Genomic DNA, 15,155 nt, shown 5'->3' with positions numbered 1-15,155 from the left:
CGAACCTGTCAGCAGTTTTGGCCGATGTAAGATGCAGTCACCTTGACCGTGTATGGCCAATATGGCTTCTTACCTGCCGCCTCCCTTACGCACCAACCTGTATAGGGAAAAACGCCAGCCCCTTCAAAATAAAAACACTACACATAAAATTCTTTTGGATAATTTTGGCCACAGAGGCCAGTTTATTAACAAACAATAACATAAAAACATTTTTAAACAATAAATATTACTATGCAATTTTATATGCAAAAAACATGAGGGGAGGGTTCTTGGAGCTTCCGAAAGATCTGGCTTAACATTTGGCAAACCAAAAGAACTTCAACCACCACTTTACCCTCAGCAGTACACCACCAGCTCGAGGGCACCATACATCCCATTCCGGGAAGACTAATGACCAACTATCTCCCAGGGTAAAAACCCCGTCCAGAGCCCATAACCAAATGCTAGATCAACCCACACAATTTTAACTGTCCGGAATTTTACTTATAATTCCTTCCCCGCTGAATCAGCGTCAACTCCAAGAACCCCACCCCTCACCAACTCTACCACTGTGAAAAAACAACTGCCAACATACTTCTATATATATCCGTCTATTAGCTTCCGTACATATGCCCCAAACCATATAAGCAAACGTAATCCCAACGGAAGCAAAAACAAGGGGGAGGGTGGGTGGGTCTCTTCACTCCGGCTTCCAGTCCCAAAGTGGTGGTTTTCCCGCACTTTTGCCCCACTCCAAGAGCCCGCCTCCCCCCAATGTTCCTCCCCTAAACACGCTGAACCAATCCCGTCCTTTTTAAAACAAATTTAAAAAATGCCCCATGGCCAAGCGCAGTCATGGGGGCTTACATTGAGCTCCGCTTATTCCTGCCCTCTTTTCAGGGCTTATCTACAGCATTCTATAATTCAGTACTTTGCTATGCCCTCAACAGGGCAGAAAAGTACACCTGCGCAGGAGCGTGATGCCGGGGAGCCTGTGAAACAAGGAGGGCGGCGATCATAAGATGGGAGGTGCCGGACCCGGACCTGCGACACCCATCAGTCACACTACAGTATAATACGGATGAGTGCTAGGCGATAAAAAAATTGCCTAGCACGCATCCCAATGTTAATCTATGGGGCTGTTCCCATCATCCGATTTTTTTTTTACTCGCACGTTTTATACGTGCGAGTGAAATTGCATCATGCTGCGATTGTCAGCCTATCTCGGCTGAGAATTGCCAATGCAAGTCTATGGGTGCGAGAAAATAACAGCTTACACATGGACCATGCGTGTGACTTGCGAGAAATACACAGGCATTGTCCAGGTGACAGGAAATTGCCTCAGCCAATGCTTTGGCATGCTAATTAGCCTTGGAAGTTCTGGAACAAGGAAATAGCATGCCTCCATGGAGTACAGCAAGATGGCCAGGAAAATTAATGTTGAGCTACTGATTGAACTTGTACAGGAGACCCCAGAACTTTGGGATGTACGTGATGCACATTATGTCGACCCTGCTCGCAAAGATGCCTCATGGCAACGGATCTGCCGGCAAATGTTTCCAAACTATGCAGAAAGTACACCTGAGGTTCAGCAGGAAATGAGTAAGTACCAACCTAAATATACAAACCCAAAGCATGTTTTAACATTAATCCACAAATGAAGCTAACAGGAACCTATGTGATGTTCTGCTTGCTAGTCTGCATGTTTGCCATTATACACTTGTGAATTAGCATGGCACAGCAGCCTTTTAAGCTACATTTCACTATGCTTTCACTGTGATCCTAATGTCAAACATTTTATGGATTATTTTGCAGTGTGTGATGTGTTGTAGCTGTTTTCGTTCTGACCAAAGTCAGGTCTGCCAGATCAACCAGTGAGGCCAAATTAGGAGTTTACGACCTTAATTTACAAGCGCTTGGAGACAAAGGAGACTGCACACACAGGTCGTGGGCAAATCACTTTATCTGATGTAATGAAACACAAGGCAATATTTTATACCATTTACAACAAATGTAACTATGTAGCTCATGTAGCCCCCACCGCTTCCCCAGGGTCATACCTTGTTTACAATGTCCCCAGAACATGTTGTTGCTGACTACTGAGAACATATATGATAACAATTATAGTCTCCTTGAAGCAGAGACTAATAATCTGCTGTGTCTTGAGAATAAAAAACATAGCAATGAAAAGCAAAAGGCAATTGAAGAATTAAAGGCAGTTAAAGGCATTTAAAGGCAAACCATTAACCCTTCTATATCAATTTCCCCCTTTTGTAAATGGTATAACCTTTGCCACAGGGTCAGCTGATGTCCACAAAGGAGCTACTGTCTCACGGGTCTAGTACCCTTAAGGGGGCTTCCTACCTGCTTCGCCCATCCACCCTCAGTGTGGACACTTTCCCATCAGCAATGGCTATCTGGTGTCTATGATACACTACAGAAGGTTAAGCCTTAGATTTTTTTTCACCCTTACATTATGCAGTAGCTTAAGTAATACATATATTAGCGCTTTTACGGCTACATAAAATAAGCAAAACAACAAAATTTGCATACAAGTCTGTACAATGCCAAAAATCCATCCTGCTAGGCCATTAAACCAATTTGCTGGATAAAAAAAAAAAAAAAAAGTGTTACCCTACCTGGAGTCTCTGTTTGCACTGTGTTGTTTTAACCATTGGTCTCTAAGTTCACCTATTTTGTCTATACTGGCCCTGATCTGGAGATTGCCAGCAGGGTCAATATAATTACAACAGGTGGGACCAATTATTTGACACATTCCTCCTTTTGCTGTCAGATAATCTGGTACTATAGTATGTTGGTTAGTAATTATGATTGTCTCTGTATTGTATTAGTTTCATTAAGATCTTCAAGAATCTGGAAAATCTGATCGTCCAGGAAGTCGGTAGCTTCCACTAATTTATCCCACATTTGTGTTATGAAGGGGTATATTAGCATACTACTGATTATTGCATTTGTTATCCCCATTTCAACTAGATGCAGTCTACCATTTGGACGGGGCTTATTGTCTGCAGCCCTTCTATACAAAGTATGAATTGGAACTGCTGCTGTGTCTATTTTACTATGAGGAACTATGAAAGTGGCTGGTGTTAGTTTGGCAAGAGTGTAAATTCCTCTTATGTCTGGGCTCATCCATCTGGGAGAACACAAATGTGGCTGGGGGTCTGTATACATTGGTATAAACTCAAAAGTCCTGACATAGGCTTATGGGCACACCAAGTATTCTTCATTTGTTTTCCACTTATACCAGATGTACATTTACCACTTTCTTTCCTTATTTTACCCGTAGATGCTTTACAGCCTTCAACACCAACTTGGTACACCGTCTCATTAACCTGTGTTTGATCATGAGTGTATATACGGAAGCAATTATTGTCCTCACCACAGGTATTTGCTCCAGTGTGTTGAAGACTGAACCACAGTCCATCATTGGGAATGGGGTCTGAGAGAGGGATTTCAGTCCTACTCCTGGCGACCATATTTCTGACGTCTGAATTATATTCCCACCCCCACATTTGTACCTTAGGCCGCGTTACATTAAACTGAAACCAAGGATTAGCGGCCCATCCGATTATAGCCAATGAGGCAGATATGTCACGGGGCACATCTTTTCCCCAAAACCTAGATTGAGTCCAAGTCTCATTGTGTATGCAGTGTGGGGTTAATACCTTCCATGGCTCCAGAGGTAAGGCTAAGTATGGCATAGTCCTTGCAGATACTGGGCTGTGTGTACAGATCCAACAGTCTTTCGATTTCTGTCCTTCCATGTCCTTTATAAGAACATGATGTCGAATAAGTTTGTTGTCCCAGTCAACATTTAAGAGTTTGTCCTGTGTCTCTGTAGAGTGCAGTAATCCTGTCACTGCCAGCAAGGTGATTAGGAGAACAGTCATTCTGCTGTTGAAAGGGCCTTCTTTCCGCGACTGGCGTGGATCCAGGTGGGCTTTCCCTCAAGTTTCACTGAGGTGAATGTGGTCAGCTGGACTTGGAAGGGGCCGTCAGATCGTGGGTCTAGACTCCTCACATGTCTGTGTATGACCACCCAAACACCTGGATTCAGCTGGTGCACGGTCTGCATGGGCATTAGGATCTGTAATGGATGAGAACACGTTTATGCACCACATTAAGTCTTTTCTGCAAGGCCTGGACATAAGCTGTCATAGCACCGTGTTGCATTTGTAGCACCCGTGGGAAGTGCAGACCAGTCTTTGGTGCACTACCAAACAGGACTTCAAAAGGAGACAAGCCTGTCTTTCTATTTGGAGTGTGTCTCACTAAAGAGTGCAAGAGGCGAGCACTCTCCCCAGCTCTTTCCTGTCTCTGCCATGGCCTTTTAAATTTTCAGTTTAAGTGTCCCATTTAGTCTTTCCACTTTCCCACTACTTTGTGGCCTATATGGTGTATGAAACGCTTGCTGCACACCCAGGGCCTGCATGACTTCCCTCATTATTTCTCCCGCGAAGTGTGTACCCCTATCGCTTTCTATGGTTTCTGGGACACCATAACTGTAGATCAGTTCTTTCATCAGTTTGTCTGCAGTCGTTTTAGCATTTTGACTTTTTTTTTTTTTAACCGGATAGGCTTCCGGCCAACCAGAGAAGAGATCTATACATACTAGGATATTTGCATACACTCCTACCTTGGTAGCTATATGTAGTCAATCTGCAGTCTCAAAAACAGGTAGAGAGGCCTAGGTGTCGCTTTTTTAGTGACTTTTCCAGTTTTACCTGGGCTGTGCTGTGCACAGATGAGGCATGATTGTACAAGTTTCGAGGCTGCGTAACTGGAACCAGGAGCGATCCAGAAGGCATTTACCATGGCACACATGTGACTTTTTGAGGCGTGAGTTGGGCCATGTGTTCCTTGCACCATAATTGGGAACAGGGACTTCGGTAGGCACAATTTATCCTTATTCTCCCATATGCCATTTGAGTTCAGCTTGCTCCCAGTCTCCACCAGTGTTCCTTCTCTGTTAGGGCAGCCTGTTGCTGAAGGGATTTCAGGACATCTAGGCTCAGTGTAGCTGGAATACGCTGACTCCCTGCCACCGTCCACTACTCCCTAGGCCGCCTTGCTGCTACTTTAGCAGCCTCGTCCGCCCTTCTGTTGCCCTCTACCTCCACGGAGTCACCTTTTGTGTGTGCTTTTACCTTGACAATGCCAACCTGGACTGGTAACATCAACGTCTCAATCGTTACATCAGCTCTGCATTTTTAATGGGCTTACTGGCTGATGTAAGAAACGCTCTGCTTCTCCAGATAGGGCCATAATCATGGGCTATTCCACATACATAATTCGAATCTGTGTAAATATTAGCGACTTTACCTGCAGCGGCTCTACACGCCTCAGTGAGTGCCTTCAACTCTGCCTCCTGTGCCGACATGTGAGGAGGGAGTGGTTCAGCTCGGATTACCTCATGTGAGGATACTACTGCATATCCAGGGTAGAATCGTCCATCCTGGTGGTATCTGGAGCCATCTACAAAAAACTCAAAATCTGCATTAGGAACAGGCTTTTCATGAGAGTGTGCAAAACCCACTGTCTCCTGACTCATCAGTTCTATGCAGTCATGTTCATGCGTCATGTCAAAGTACTCTTCCTCACTTGCTAATACGGTCACCAATTCCCCCTTTTCTGAATCCACAGGCAGGAGGGTGGCTGGATTCAGAACGTTACATCTTTTGAGAGTGACATACTCAAGAATTAGTAGAGCGCATTCAAGTCGGAGCTATCTGGCCATAGACAGATGTTTTGGTTGAACTTATACGGGTATGGAATGGATGTCATGTGGGGAATAAGTCAAAGGAAAAGTCAGCGTGATATCACATGCCTTTCCTAGTAGTAGTGTAGCTGCTCCTATCGCACGGACACACGTAGGTGACCCTCTGATCACTGGGTCTAAATGTGCTGAGTAGTAAGCTATTGGTCTCTGTTTCCCTCCATGCTGTTGTGTCAGTACAGCGGTAGCATGTCCTCCCTGCTCTGTGCAAAACAAGAAAAATGGCTGGTCATAGTTTGGAATGCCTAAGGCTGGGGCTGACACAATGAACAGTTTGAGAGAATGGAAGGAATCAATTGCTTCTTGAGTGAGATCATAGGGGTCTGCTGACAAGCAGTCATAAAGTGGTTGCATCATTTATGAAGCAGACCTTAACCAAGGCCTACAGTAGGTCACCAAGCCTAGGAAAGTGCGTAGATGCAGATGTGACCTGGGTAGAGGGAGATTTTGAATTGCCTGTTTTGTCTTCAGTCAGGTGTCTTGTACCTTCGGAAATACAATGTCCCAAAAATGTTACCTTTTGTTTGCCATACTGTAATTTGTCACGTGAGAACTTGCAACCCTTTCCTGCTAAAAAGAATAGCAAGAAATCTACAGCTTCCCTGCAGGACATCTGGTCTGGGCAGAAGTACAATCGGCGGATGAGGTGATTGCCACTACTCAAGGATCCCTGCCATCGCTGTTGAATAGATGGCAGGGGATTTCTTCCCCCCCCCTTGTGGGAGGACTGTCCAACAATATTGTTTACCTTCATGAGTAAAAGAAAAGATACTGACAGCCAGGGTGCAGGGGTACAGAGAAAAATGCACCCGCTAAATCAGTGACTGAAACACGTTGACGGGATCTGTGACAGTAATGTGTGTGGATCAGGGACAATTGAGGTCACACTCTCTCTAACATCATTAATAACCCTTAAGTCATGAACCATTCTGTGTCAGAACCCTTGTGTCCTTTTTTCTTAATGGGATACAAAAGGGGTGTTGCAGGGGGAAGATCTTTGCACTAGAACCCCTGCCTTAAACTCTTTAATATCCCTGCTCAGGGCCATTGATTTGGCTAGGCTCAAGGGGTATTGCTTTAAACAAGGAGGAGTGTTTCCTTCTTTCAATTTAATCATGACAGTAAATTCATTGTCACTAACATGAAGTTTTCTAAGCACCACAATTCCAGCACCTCACTGTTTCTAGGTCCCTTGGTCCCCTATTACATCTCCACTGTTTTCCTTGTGCTCCAGCATACATGACAAGTTGTCTTATCGTCCTTGTTTGTTCAACTACTTTAGCTACCTTAAGGAGGTCTTTCAGATCAACATATCTCCATTCAGAAAAAAAACAGTGCCGTGTTCCTTTACGAAAATGGTCCAGAGCAATATTCCTTGTGAAGTATGAGAATAACAGCAAAACGGGTTCTTAAACCTTTCATTAAGACAGGAATCTCTCTCCACATCTTTTTCCTCCATGCCACCGTGCTCTTTGGCCAGGCATAATCACCTCTTACTGTTTACATGGGTTCAATAACCTGCTCCAGATGATCCACAGGAGCAGAGAATTCCTCACCGGAACCTTGATCTCCACTAACCGCATGAGTTCACATCCTTCCCCACTCCCAACCGAATGGAGAGCCGTTCCCGTGCAGCTCGCCAGCCGTGTGCAGCTCGCCAGCCGTGTGACATCACTGGTCCTAGCCTATCTCCATTCAGGTCTGCCTGTCTGTACTGCGTCTTGTCTTTGTTCATACCGTCAATGAATGCATTCACCAGTATTTTAACATCAAGTGGGTTTATGCGAATGTACCCCATGTCTGACCATTTCTGCTGTAACTGTCCAAAGAACATCTCTATACTCTCTCCTTTTTGCTGTGTCACACTAGTCAGGAGTACAGACTACTCTGATTGTTCCACTGTAGCCCACTGTTTTAGTGACTCACAGTACGTCTCCCCAGACTGTGCAGATTTATCATCCATGCCCCAAGCCTGATTCTTTGCCACCTCTGTGTGTGTCTTAATTATGTGTCCTAGTACATCACCTGCCTTTAAACTCACCAACCTCTCTAGGTCTGCCCAGGTACACTTATATGTCCGCTGTATTTCCTTTATGAGTCTGTAAAACGGGAATCGTTGGTTTTCAGGGTCAGGCAGCTGGTCAGAGGGGCTCCAGGGATAACACTCCAGCATCTTTCTTACTCTGGTCACCCTTCTAGGTCCTGATGTGGTTGGTCATCTAGTGTCTACTGTCAGCTTACTCCTCAAAGGTCAATGTCCCCACTATCCACACTATTGTCAGTTTATGTCACTGCATATGATCTTGTCCGGACAGGATTTAGCGCAACTCGCTTCCTTTCTTCTCTGTCTTTTACAATCTGCATAGAGGTGGAATCCCATTGGGAGGCCCTGACTGCACACACAGAATAAGTTGCCATGGCTTCAACTTATTCGTCAGACAGTTCACCTTTATTCTGAAATGCTCTTCTAGTGTGCCTGGAATTTGTCTTACAGGCCACATGTAGCAAGTCAGAGCGAGCCTGCCAAGATGTAGCAGGAAGGCTCCTTGCCTCTCACCTGGTAGACCTACAGGATGTAACGAGAAGGTTCCTTGCCTCTCACCAGTTAGATCAGCTAATTAGATAGGAATAGGCCTTTTTCCTTCCAGCCCAGCTCCATGGAACGTGGGAAAGCTGCTTCAACTTAGACAGCTCACCTTTATTCTGAAATGTCCTCTCAGTGTGCCTAGACCTTGTCTTACAGGCCACACATAGCAAAGTCAGAACGAGCCTGCCAAGGTGTAGCCAGAAGGCTCCTTGCCCACACCTCTCACCCACAACAAAAAAAACCCGCTGACTAAAGTAAGAAGGCCCAGATGTGATAGGCCTCTAACCTACTTTTTCAGCCGTGCAGTTGGCTATCTTCAATCACACAACTAGAAGCAGGTTCAAACACATTAATGACCAAACAATCACTTAATTTCCTTCTAAATTAGGCACCATATTTTACTTTCAACTTCAACTTACAAAATTCATTCCACTTCAATTAAGTACTGTTGCTTTAAAATGCACAAATCTCCTAGCGAGCATTACACCAAGGACAGAAACAGAGAATCTTGAGCGGAGCTCCATGCCCCCTCCCATTAGACACTCAGCGTAGATATCAGAGGAGAACCGCGCAGGGGCATCATTCCCCCCTCCCATCAGAATTTTAGAAATTTAGTGTCCTTCACACAAACAGAATGCAGCAGCTCTTAAACAAAATCAATTTCTCCAAAACCCTAAAAACCACGGGATTTCACTGTAAGAGCAGATAACTATAATGTGAGTAACCACGCCTTGCCCTTTTCTGGCCAAATACTTCCAGAAAACTCTCCAATGTCATACCACATATAACACAAGCTATATTATTACTCAATTCATTCAATCTCAGATGTAGATTGAAATATCTATAACTCATCTGTCTGGGATCTTCCCACAAGAACTAGAAAGGTAACAATCTCTTGACACAAAATGATGTGTGATGATTCATTCATGCATGCTCATTCAGGGATTTATTTTCTTCTCTTTCACTCTTCAGTGGTCAGTTGATTTTACAAAAAGAGAACAAAAATCCCTTATCTCAATCACTCTGCCTAATTCAGCTCAAAGTGAGTTGAATAATGTCCTCTGTCACATACAGAGGACAACACCTAACCGAAACCCTCAATCAGGGATTTATTTATATCCCTTATACTCAATTACTCTTCTCTCATCTCATTCAGAGGTTCTCATAGACATACATATAAGGATTCACACAGCCTGCCTATTTTGCATTTTGGAATTAACACCTTATGAAACCACAGCAGTGTCCACTGACACTCTGAGAACACCAAAGCCAACTTCTTAAACAACAAGAACAGCAAAAACCACAAAAACCAAAAACTACAGCCTCATATGATTTACTGCCAATCAAAAATGACCAAAATAACACTGCACGGAGTATCCCAGCTCTGTGCTACACAGTACACAACCAGTTAGTATATTGACAGAACAGATTGACAGATAATACAGATGACAATTATTATCTTATTACTCTATTATTCAACTTTCATACGGACATACTGACTGCTCACTGATGATGTAGGTTCTTTTGAACCGTGTTGTACAGCCTTACCCAGAGATATGTAGAGATCCAGAGAGAGATTGCAAATGCAAAATCAATGTAAGAATAACTTTCTCACCTGCTGCAGCTGGATTTTGCATGTTCAACCTCCGAGGAAGCTCCCACGTACGGATTCCGAATAGGCTGGTTTCCACGGCCCAGCGTTCGGGTGCCAAAACTGTTGTAGCGGTTTTCGTTCTGACCCAGGGTCAGATATGCTAGATCACCAGTGAGGCCAAATTAGGAGTTTACGCCCTTAATTTACAAGTGCTTGGAGACAAAAGAGACTGCACACAGGCCGTGGGCAAATCACTTTATCTGACGTAATGAAATACAAGGCAATCTTTTATACCATTTACAACAATATGTAATTCTATGGAGCTCATGTGGCCCCCACCATCACCTCAGGGTCATACATTGTTTACAATGTACCAGAACGTGTTGTGGCTGACAATTGAGAACATATATGATGATAAGTATATTTCCCTTGAAGAGGAGACAGGCAAAACTGCTCTGTCATAAGAATAAATGAAAGGCAAATGAAGAATTAAAGGCAGTTATAGGCATTTAAAGGCAAACCTTTAACCCTTCTATATCAGTCCCTTACATTCATTTATCTTTGGTAGTAACAATAACCCCCCTCCAAGTCCCCCTCTTCAATCCCCAATTTTTGACACTGATCTTTATTATGATTTTTGAAAAATGCACGTCACATTAATTTGCGGCCGAATAGATTGATATCCTTAACCCACTAGAATGAATTATAGTTTAACGTACGCACAAAGTTCAGACCTAGGATAGCGACATTGCTCACATCAACCAAAGCTAGGTGCTTGCGCAGTGCTGTGTTATGCTCTGCTCACAGCAGGGCAGAGCAGAGTGCGCCTGCGCGGTCCTGTGAGGCTACTGCGTAGCTGCGATATCTCAGGTTGCAATGTGGATGATGTGTCCACAGCAATCAAAGGAGGAGGATACGATTAGGAGCTGAAAGGAGGCACCACAGCGAAGATGCTAATCGGACCGGACCACCCTTATTTACATACACCGTATTTTTGGGTTATAAAGGAGCTGATAGACACGTGGGATGCAGAGCAGGAGCAGTTAAAGGTGGTGCTATTTGTTCATAGGCTCAAAAACTGGTGACACATTCCCTTTAAGCAGGAGATTTACAGTGAGGGAAAAAAGTCACCTCTCAGGGTCTGGGAGGCTGTGGTTGGTGCTGCCCAAAAAGTTGACTGTCAACAGATCAAGGAACTGACAGACTCCATGGATGAAGGACTCATGTCAGTTATTGAAAATAAAAAAAGACTGTCTATATTGGGAACTGATTTTATTTAATACTATTCTCCCTCAGTCCATTTGTGGCTTAGCTTTTAGAATAAGGCATTGTTTAGAGAAATGGTCGGCTCTGTGAAAAGATTGATCAAAGTGTGTGAGCCAAAATTTGCTCCAAGAACTTTGCATTATTACAAGTCTTGCGATAGTGGAATAAGTGTAATTAATTTAGGGTTCCCATGTCAGCGATCTTAGACATAGCCAGTAGTGGAACACGGATGTTGCTTTTTTCATTGATTTTATTTATGGTAGTTTATTATTTATAAAAAGATCTGTAAGCAATGCAGAATTCAGAATAACTGGAGAAAATGTCAAGGCTTTTAAGGCTAAAGCGTTCACTGCAAGTTCAACGGCAAGCAGAAGATCTGATGCATCTAGTATCACCAAGAGCAAAGTTATCCAAGAGTTTTAAAAGAAATTTTAAATCCCTTTCAGCTCCAGTACAGATGGTGGTGGCCTCCCACTAGTTTTGGTCTACATTCTGGTAGAAACAAAGTGACTACTACGGACAATACCTGGAGGGACTGGAGAACCACGGGAGCATCGGTGCTGGAGCGCATGAGTATTTTAGAAGTACTCTTTTTCTCCCTTTGCTCCTCAATTTTTGCTTTCCAACTCTTGCAATCCCCTTTAATTAGGCCCCACATGATAACAGCAAATATATTTATACAGCCATGATGTCCTAATCTAACAAATGACACTCGCTATCTGCCCACATAACATTTCACTGTCATATAATGTTTCAGCATTTATATGGTTTATGAGAAGAAGTCGGATAAATACAAGTCCAATTTTTTAACATTTACTAGTATAAGCCAATAGCAGCATAACATTTTGGGGTACTGTCATCGTTTTTCTTTACACCATATTCTTAAAAGTAATTATCATTCCATAAGTTCTTTTATCTATTCTAGAGTCTCTAAAGTGCTGTCAATCACTGTGGGCCCAGATCTCAAGGCCACCATTGATCACTCAAATCACCGCTCTGAAGTGCATAGTTCCTGCCGGAGCGCAAGCACGGAGTGGTGTACAGGCTCAATACTAATTCTGTTATAACAAATTATGAAAGCCTAGGACACAGAATACAGCAATTCAGTGCAACTTACAAGGAACCTGTCGCTAGATTCAAGTGACCTCAGCCTCGTTCAGTCATGAATTAGATGCTGGCTGCCTCATTCCTGAGAAAACAAAGTTTAAAAAGCTGGAGACCATAGGGAGAGAAGTGACTAGTCCCTCTGGCTTCTCCTCCATCACTCTAGTTGATTGACAGGTCTTCTCATGTGTGCGTAGATTTGGAGAAACCTATCAATTACCAAAAGCGAAGACAGGAGAAGCTGGCAAGAGCCGACACTGGAGTATTCACATCTCTCCCTATTGTATCCCACCATGTTCTCTCTGAAACTCCGCACCCAGTGTCTCAGCCAATGCTGCCCGAGGTTCAGGCCACATGAATCTAGTGCCAGATTTGATTAATACTATCAAAAAAAGGTTTCTACAATTCTAGGTACAGCTGAACTTAGATGTCAGAGCTATATACACATAGTACATGTTTAACATATAATACACATTTTGATCTTGATATCTGCGCAGAACACTATTTTACATACTATATGTGGCATTTCTTATATTCAGTGTAATTTACTACTACGTACGTCTCCAGTAGGCACTTTTTCTACGATACATGCCGTAGCATCACCAGACAGTCACAGGTTGTCCAAGCATGATAGGAATTCTGTTTTCACAGCAGGTTCAGTGATCCCTGCCCAAAAATATAGGCACGTGTATAGTCTTAACGATATGAGTATATTTAGATTATGAAGTCATAGAACCTCTAGGGAACTATCTTTGTGAATTGCTCATGTTTTGCATTTGGTTACCATTTTTCTTAGCCAAAGCTTTGAATAAAATAGCTAAATGAATATACAGTATACGGTATATTTGTTCCAAGAAATTCCTAAATTTCATAACAAGAGTATACAGTTTATAAACAGGCGGGTGTCTGTGCGTGTGCGCAAGCGTATTTACTTGTATATTAGCGGGTATAAACCTTCCCCAGGAACTGAGATTTTTTTCACATCTTGCCTTGCATAAAAAGTTTACAATGTAGATTCCCTTTTCAATTTTTGGTCACCCGTGGCGGGGGCTACCACACTGGTGTCAGCTGTTCTTATATCTTTCATTACTTTATCTTCCTACGTGCTGTTCACGTTATTTTACTGTAGGAAGCCTTTGGAGATATTTTATCTTGAACTTCTTTAAAGATTGAACTGCTGGTTTCATCCCCAACTGGGGTTGCTGGGACAAATACAGTAAGTGACATCCTAAAATGATCAGGAAGTCAAATTTCTCAGTGAACCACACAGCTCTTCACCTTTGTAAATCTAGCTGTTTAAATTTCTTTCCTCCTGCTGATACATTTACTTTTTCAGCTGCCGATTGTACAGTGATCATAAACAGCACTGAAGAGCTATAGGAAGACTGGTCTGAGGCTAGGTTCACATATGCAGTTGAGTCCGCAGCGTATCATCCGCAACCGCAAACGCATGCAAAAACGCATGCATGCGCTTGCGGACCATAAGCAAGTGCTATTTTCCCGGCAAATTTTTGAAGTTACACAAGCCACGCCCAATGAGCGTGTCTTATGTAAATTCTTGCGTACGCAAACACAAAGCGTACGCATGTCGTTGCGTACGCTTGTGTTTACATAGTCAGTAATGCAGTTTTTTTTGCGGATATTTGACGCCTCAAAAAATGCAACAAGATGCGTTCGGGGCGCCCCGTCGCATACTGCGAAAAGACGCAAATGTACACAAACGCACCCGAACGCATACAAACGCATGTCCCTGCGTACCCCATGTGAAAGATAGGTATGCAGGATGTATGTGGATGTATGCGCATCAAACGCAGTAGACTAAACCGCAAATGTGAAACCGGCCTGACGTATTGTATATTGTTAACAAAGTCAGCAAACGGTTAAGGCATGTGGTCCATCCATCAGGCCATGGCGCATGTCAGATACATGAAGAGATTCTTTGACACAAAGCAAGGTTTTTAATATTAGACAGTGTAGGACTATCCCGAACAGAGTTACCATGTCGTGGTGGGATGGCTTTCATGCTACTTTTGATCAAAAATAGTATTACTAAAAACTCTATTATTTAGATGCACTTTTGCTTTTACTTATTTAGTTACAGCAGGGTTTTTGCTCACTGTCTTTTGCAGGTTTTATGTTCCCAGGTTTATAGTGTAGATTCATTCTAATCAATAGTCCATTTGTTACAAAATGTTTCCACCTACAGAAACCTATGAGCAATACTAAAGAGGTTTGAGTGGTGCAGAGATGACTTTCATTGTAAAGAACCATGGTGGTTAGAGAGCACAGACTTCTCCCAATTGTCTATGACCCATCAGAAGATAATAATAGCAATTCCCATTAAAATTAATAGTATAAATTTAATTTAAGTGAAAGGATCCTGATACTTTGTGGAAACATGTTTTATAACTGAAGCCCATCCCCTATGCAAGATGGTAGAGATCCTTTCCAAGTTTTTCTAGTTTATCTCTATACTCCAGTTTCTTGTAGTTGGCTTTGGGGACACCTTTGAATCCATACATGCTTCCAAACCAAGCACCTGCAATGGCGGCAGTGGAATCACTATCCCCACCGTGGAAAAATGCACGGTGAGAAAGTTCTGTCCAGTTGTCACCAGAACCAAGGATTGCATCGTAAGCGATCATGGGTGCATCATGTCCACTGCTTCCACCCCATCCACTGTAGCTGACCGATTTGTAAAACTCATCTCGTTCCTGAACATCGTACTTCTCTGGAAACTTCGGCTGAGATGTTCCATCCAAAATTCCCCTTTCTTTAAGATAAGAATTCCACTTTTCTTCAAAGTAAGGCCTAGACAACATATAAGG

At 43.1% G+C, this 15,155-nt stretch overlaps 1 protein-coding gene across 4 annotated transcripts in view; it reads right to left on the bottom strand.

The window, feature by feature from the left end:
• Positions 1–10,195: 10,195 nt before the first annotated feature.
• Positions 10,196–15,155, bottom strand: part of ADPRH (ADP-ribosylarginine hydrolase) — a 74,509-nt gene continuing 69,549 nt past the window's right edge. For all 4 annotated transcript variants that reach the window (XM_073551563.1, XM_073551564.1, XM_073551565.1 and 1 more), the window contains exon 4: positions 10,196–15,138. In XM_073551563.1, coding sequence (XP_073407664.1) covers positions 14,751–15,138 — 388 coding nt within the window. In that variant the 3' untranslated portion in view covers positions 10,196–14,750. The remainder of the gene's footprint in view (positions 15,139–15,155) is intronic.

This window comes from Dendrobates tinctorius, unplaced genomic scaffold (assembly GCF_039654945.1).
Source record: "Dendrobates tinctorius isolate UK_male_01 unplaced genomic scaffold, ASM3965494v1 ptg000177l, whole genome shotgun sequence".
Classification (NCBI taxonomy): domain Eukaryota; kingdom Metazoa; phylum Chordata; class Amphibia; order Anura; family Dendrobatidae; genus Dendrobates; species Dendrobates tinctorius.
The sequence above is the reverse complement of the archived record's forward strand: the minus strand, read 5'-3'. Positions and strand labels throughout refer to the sequence as shown.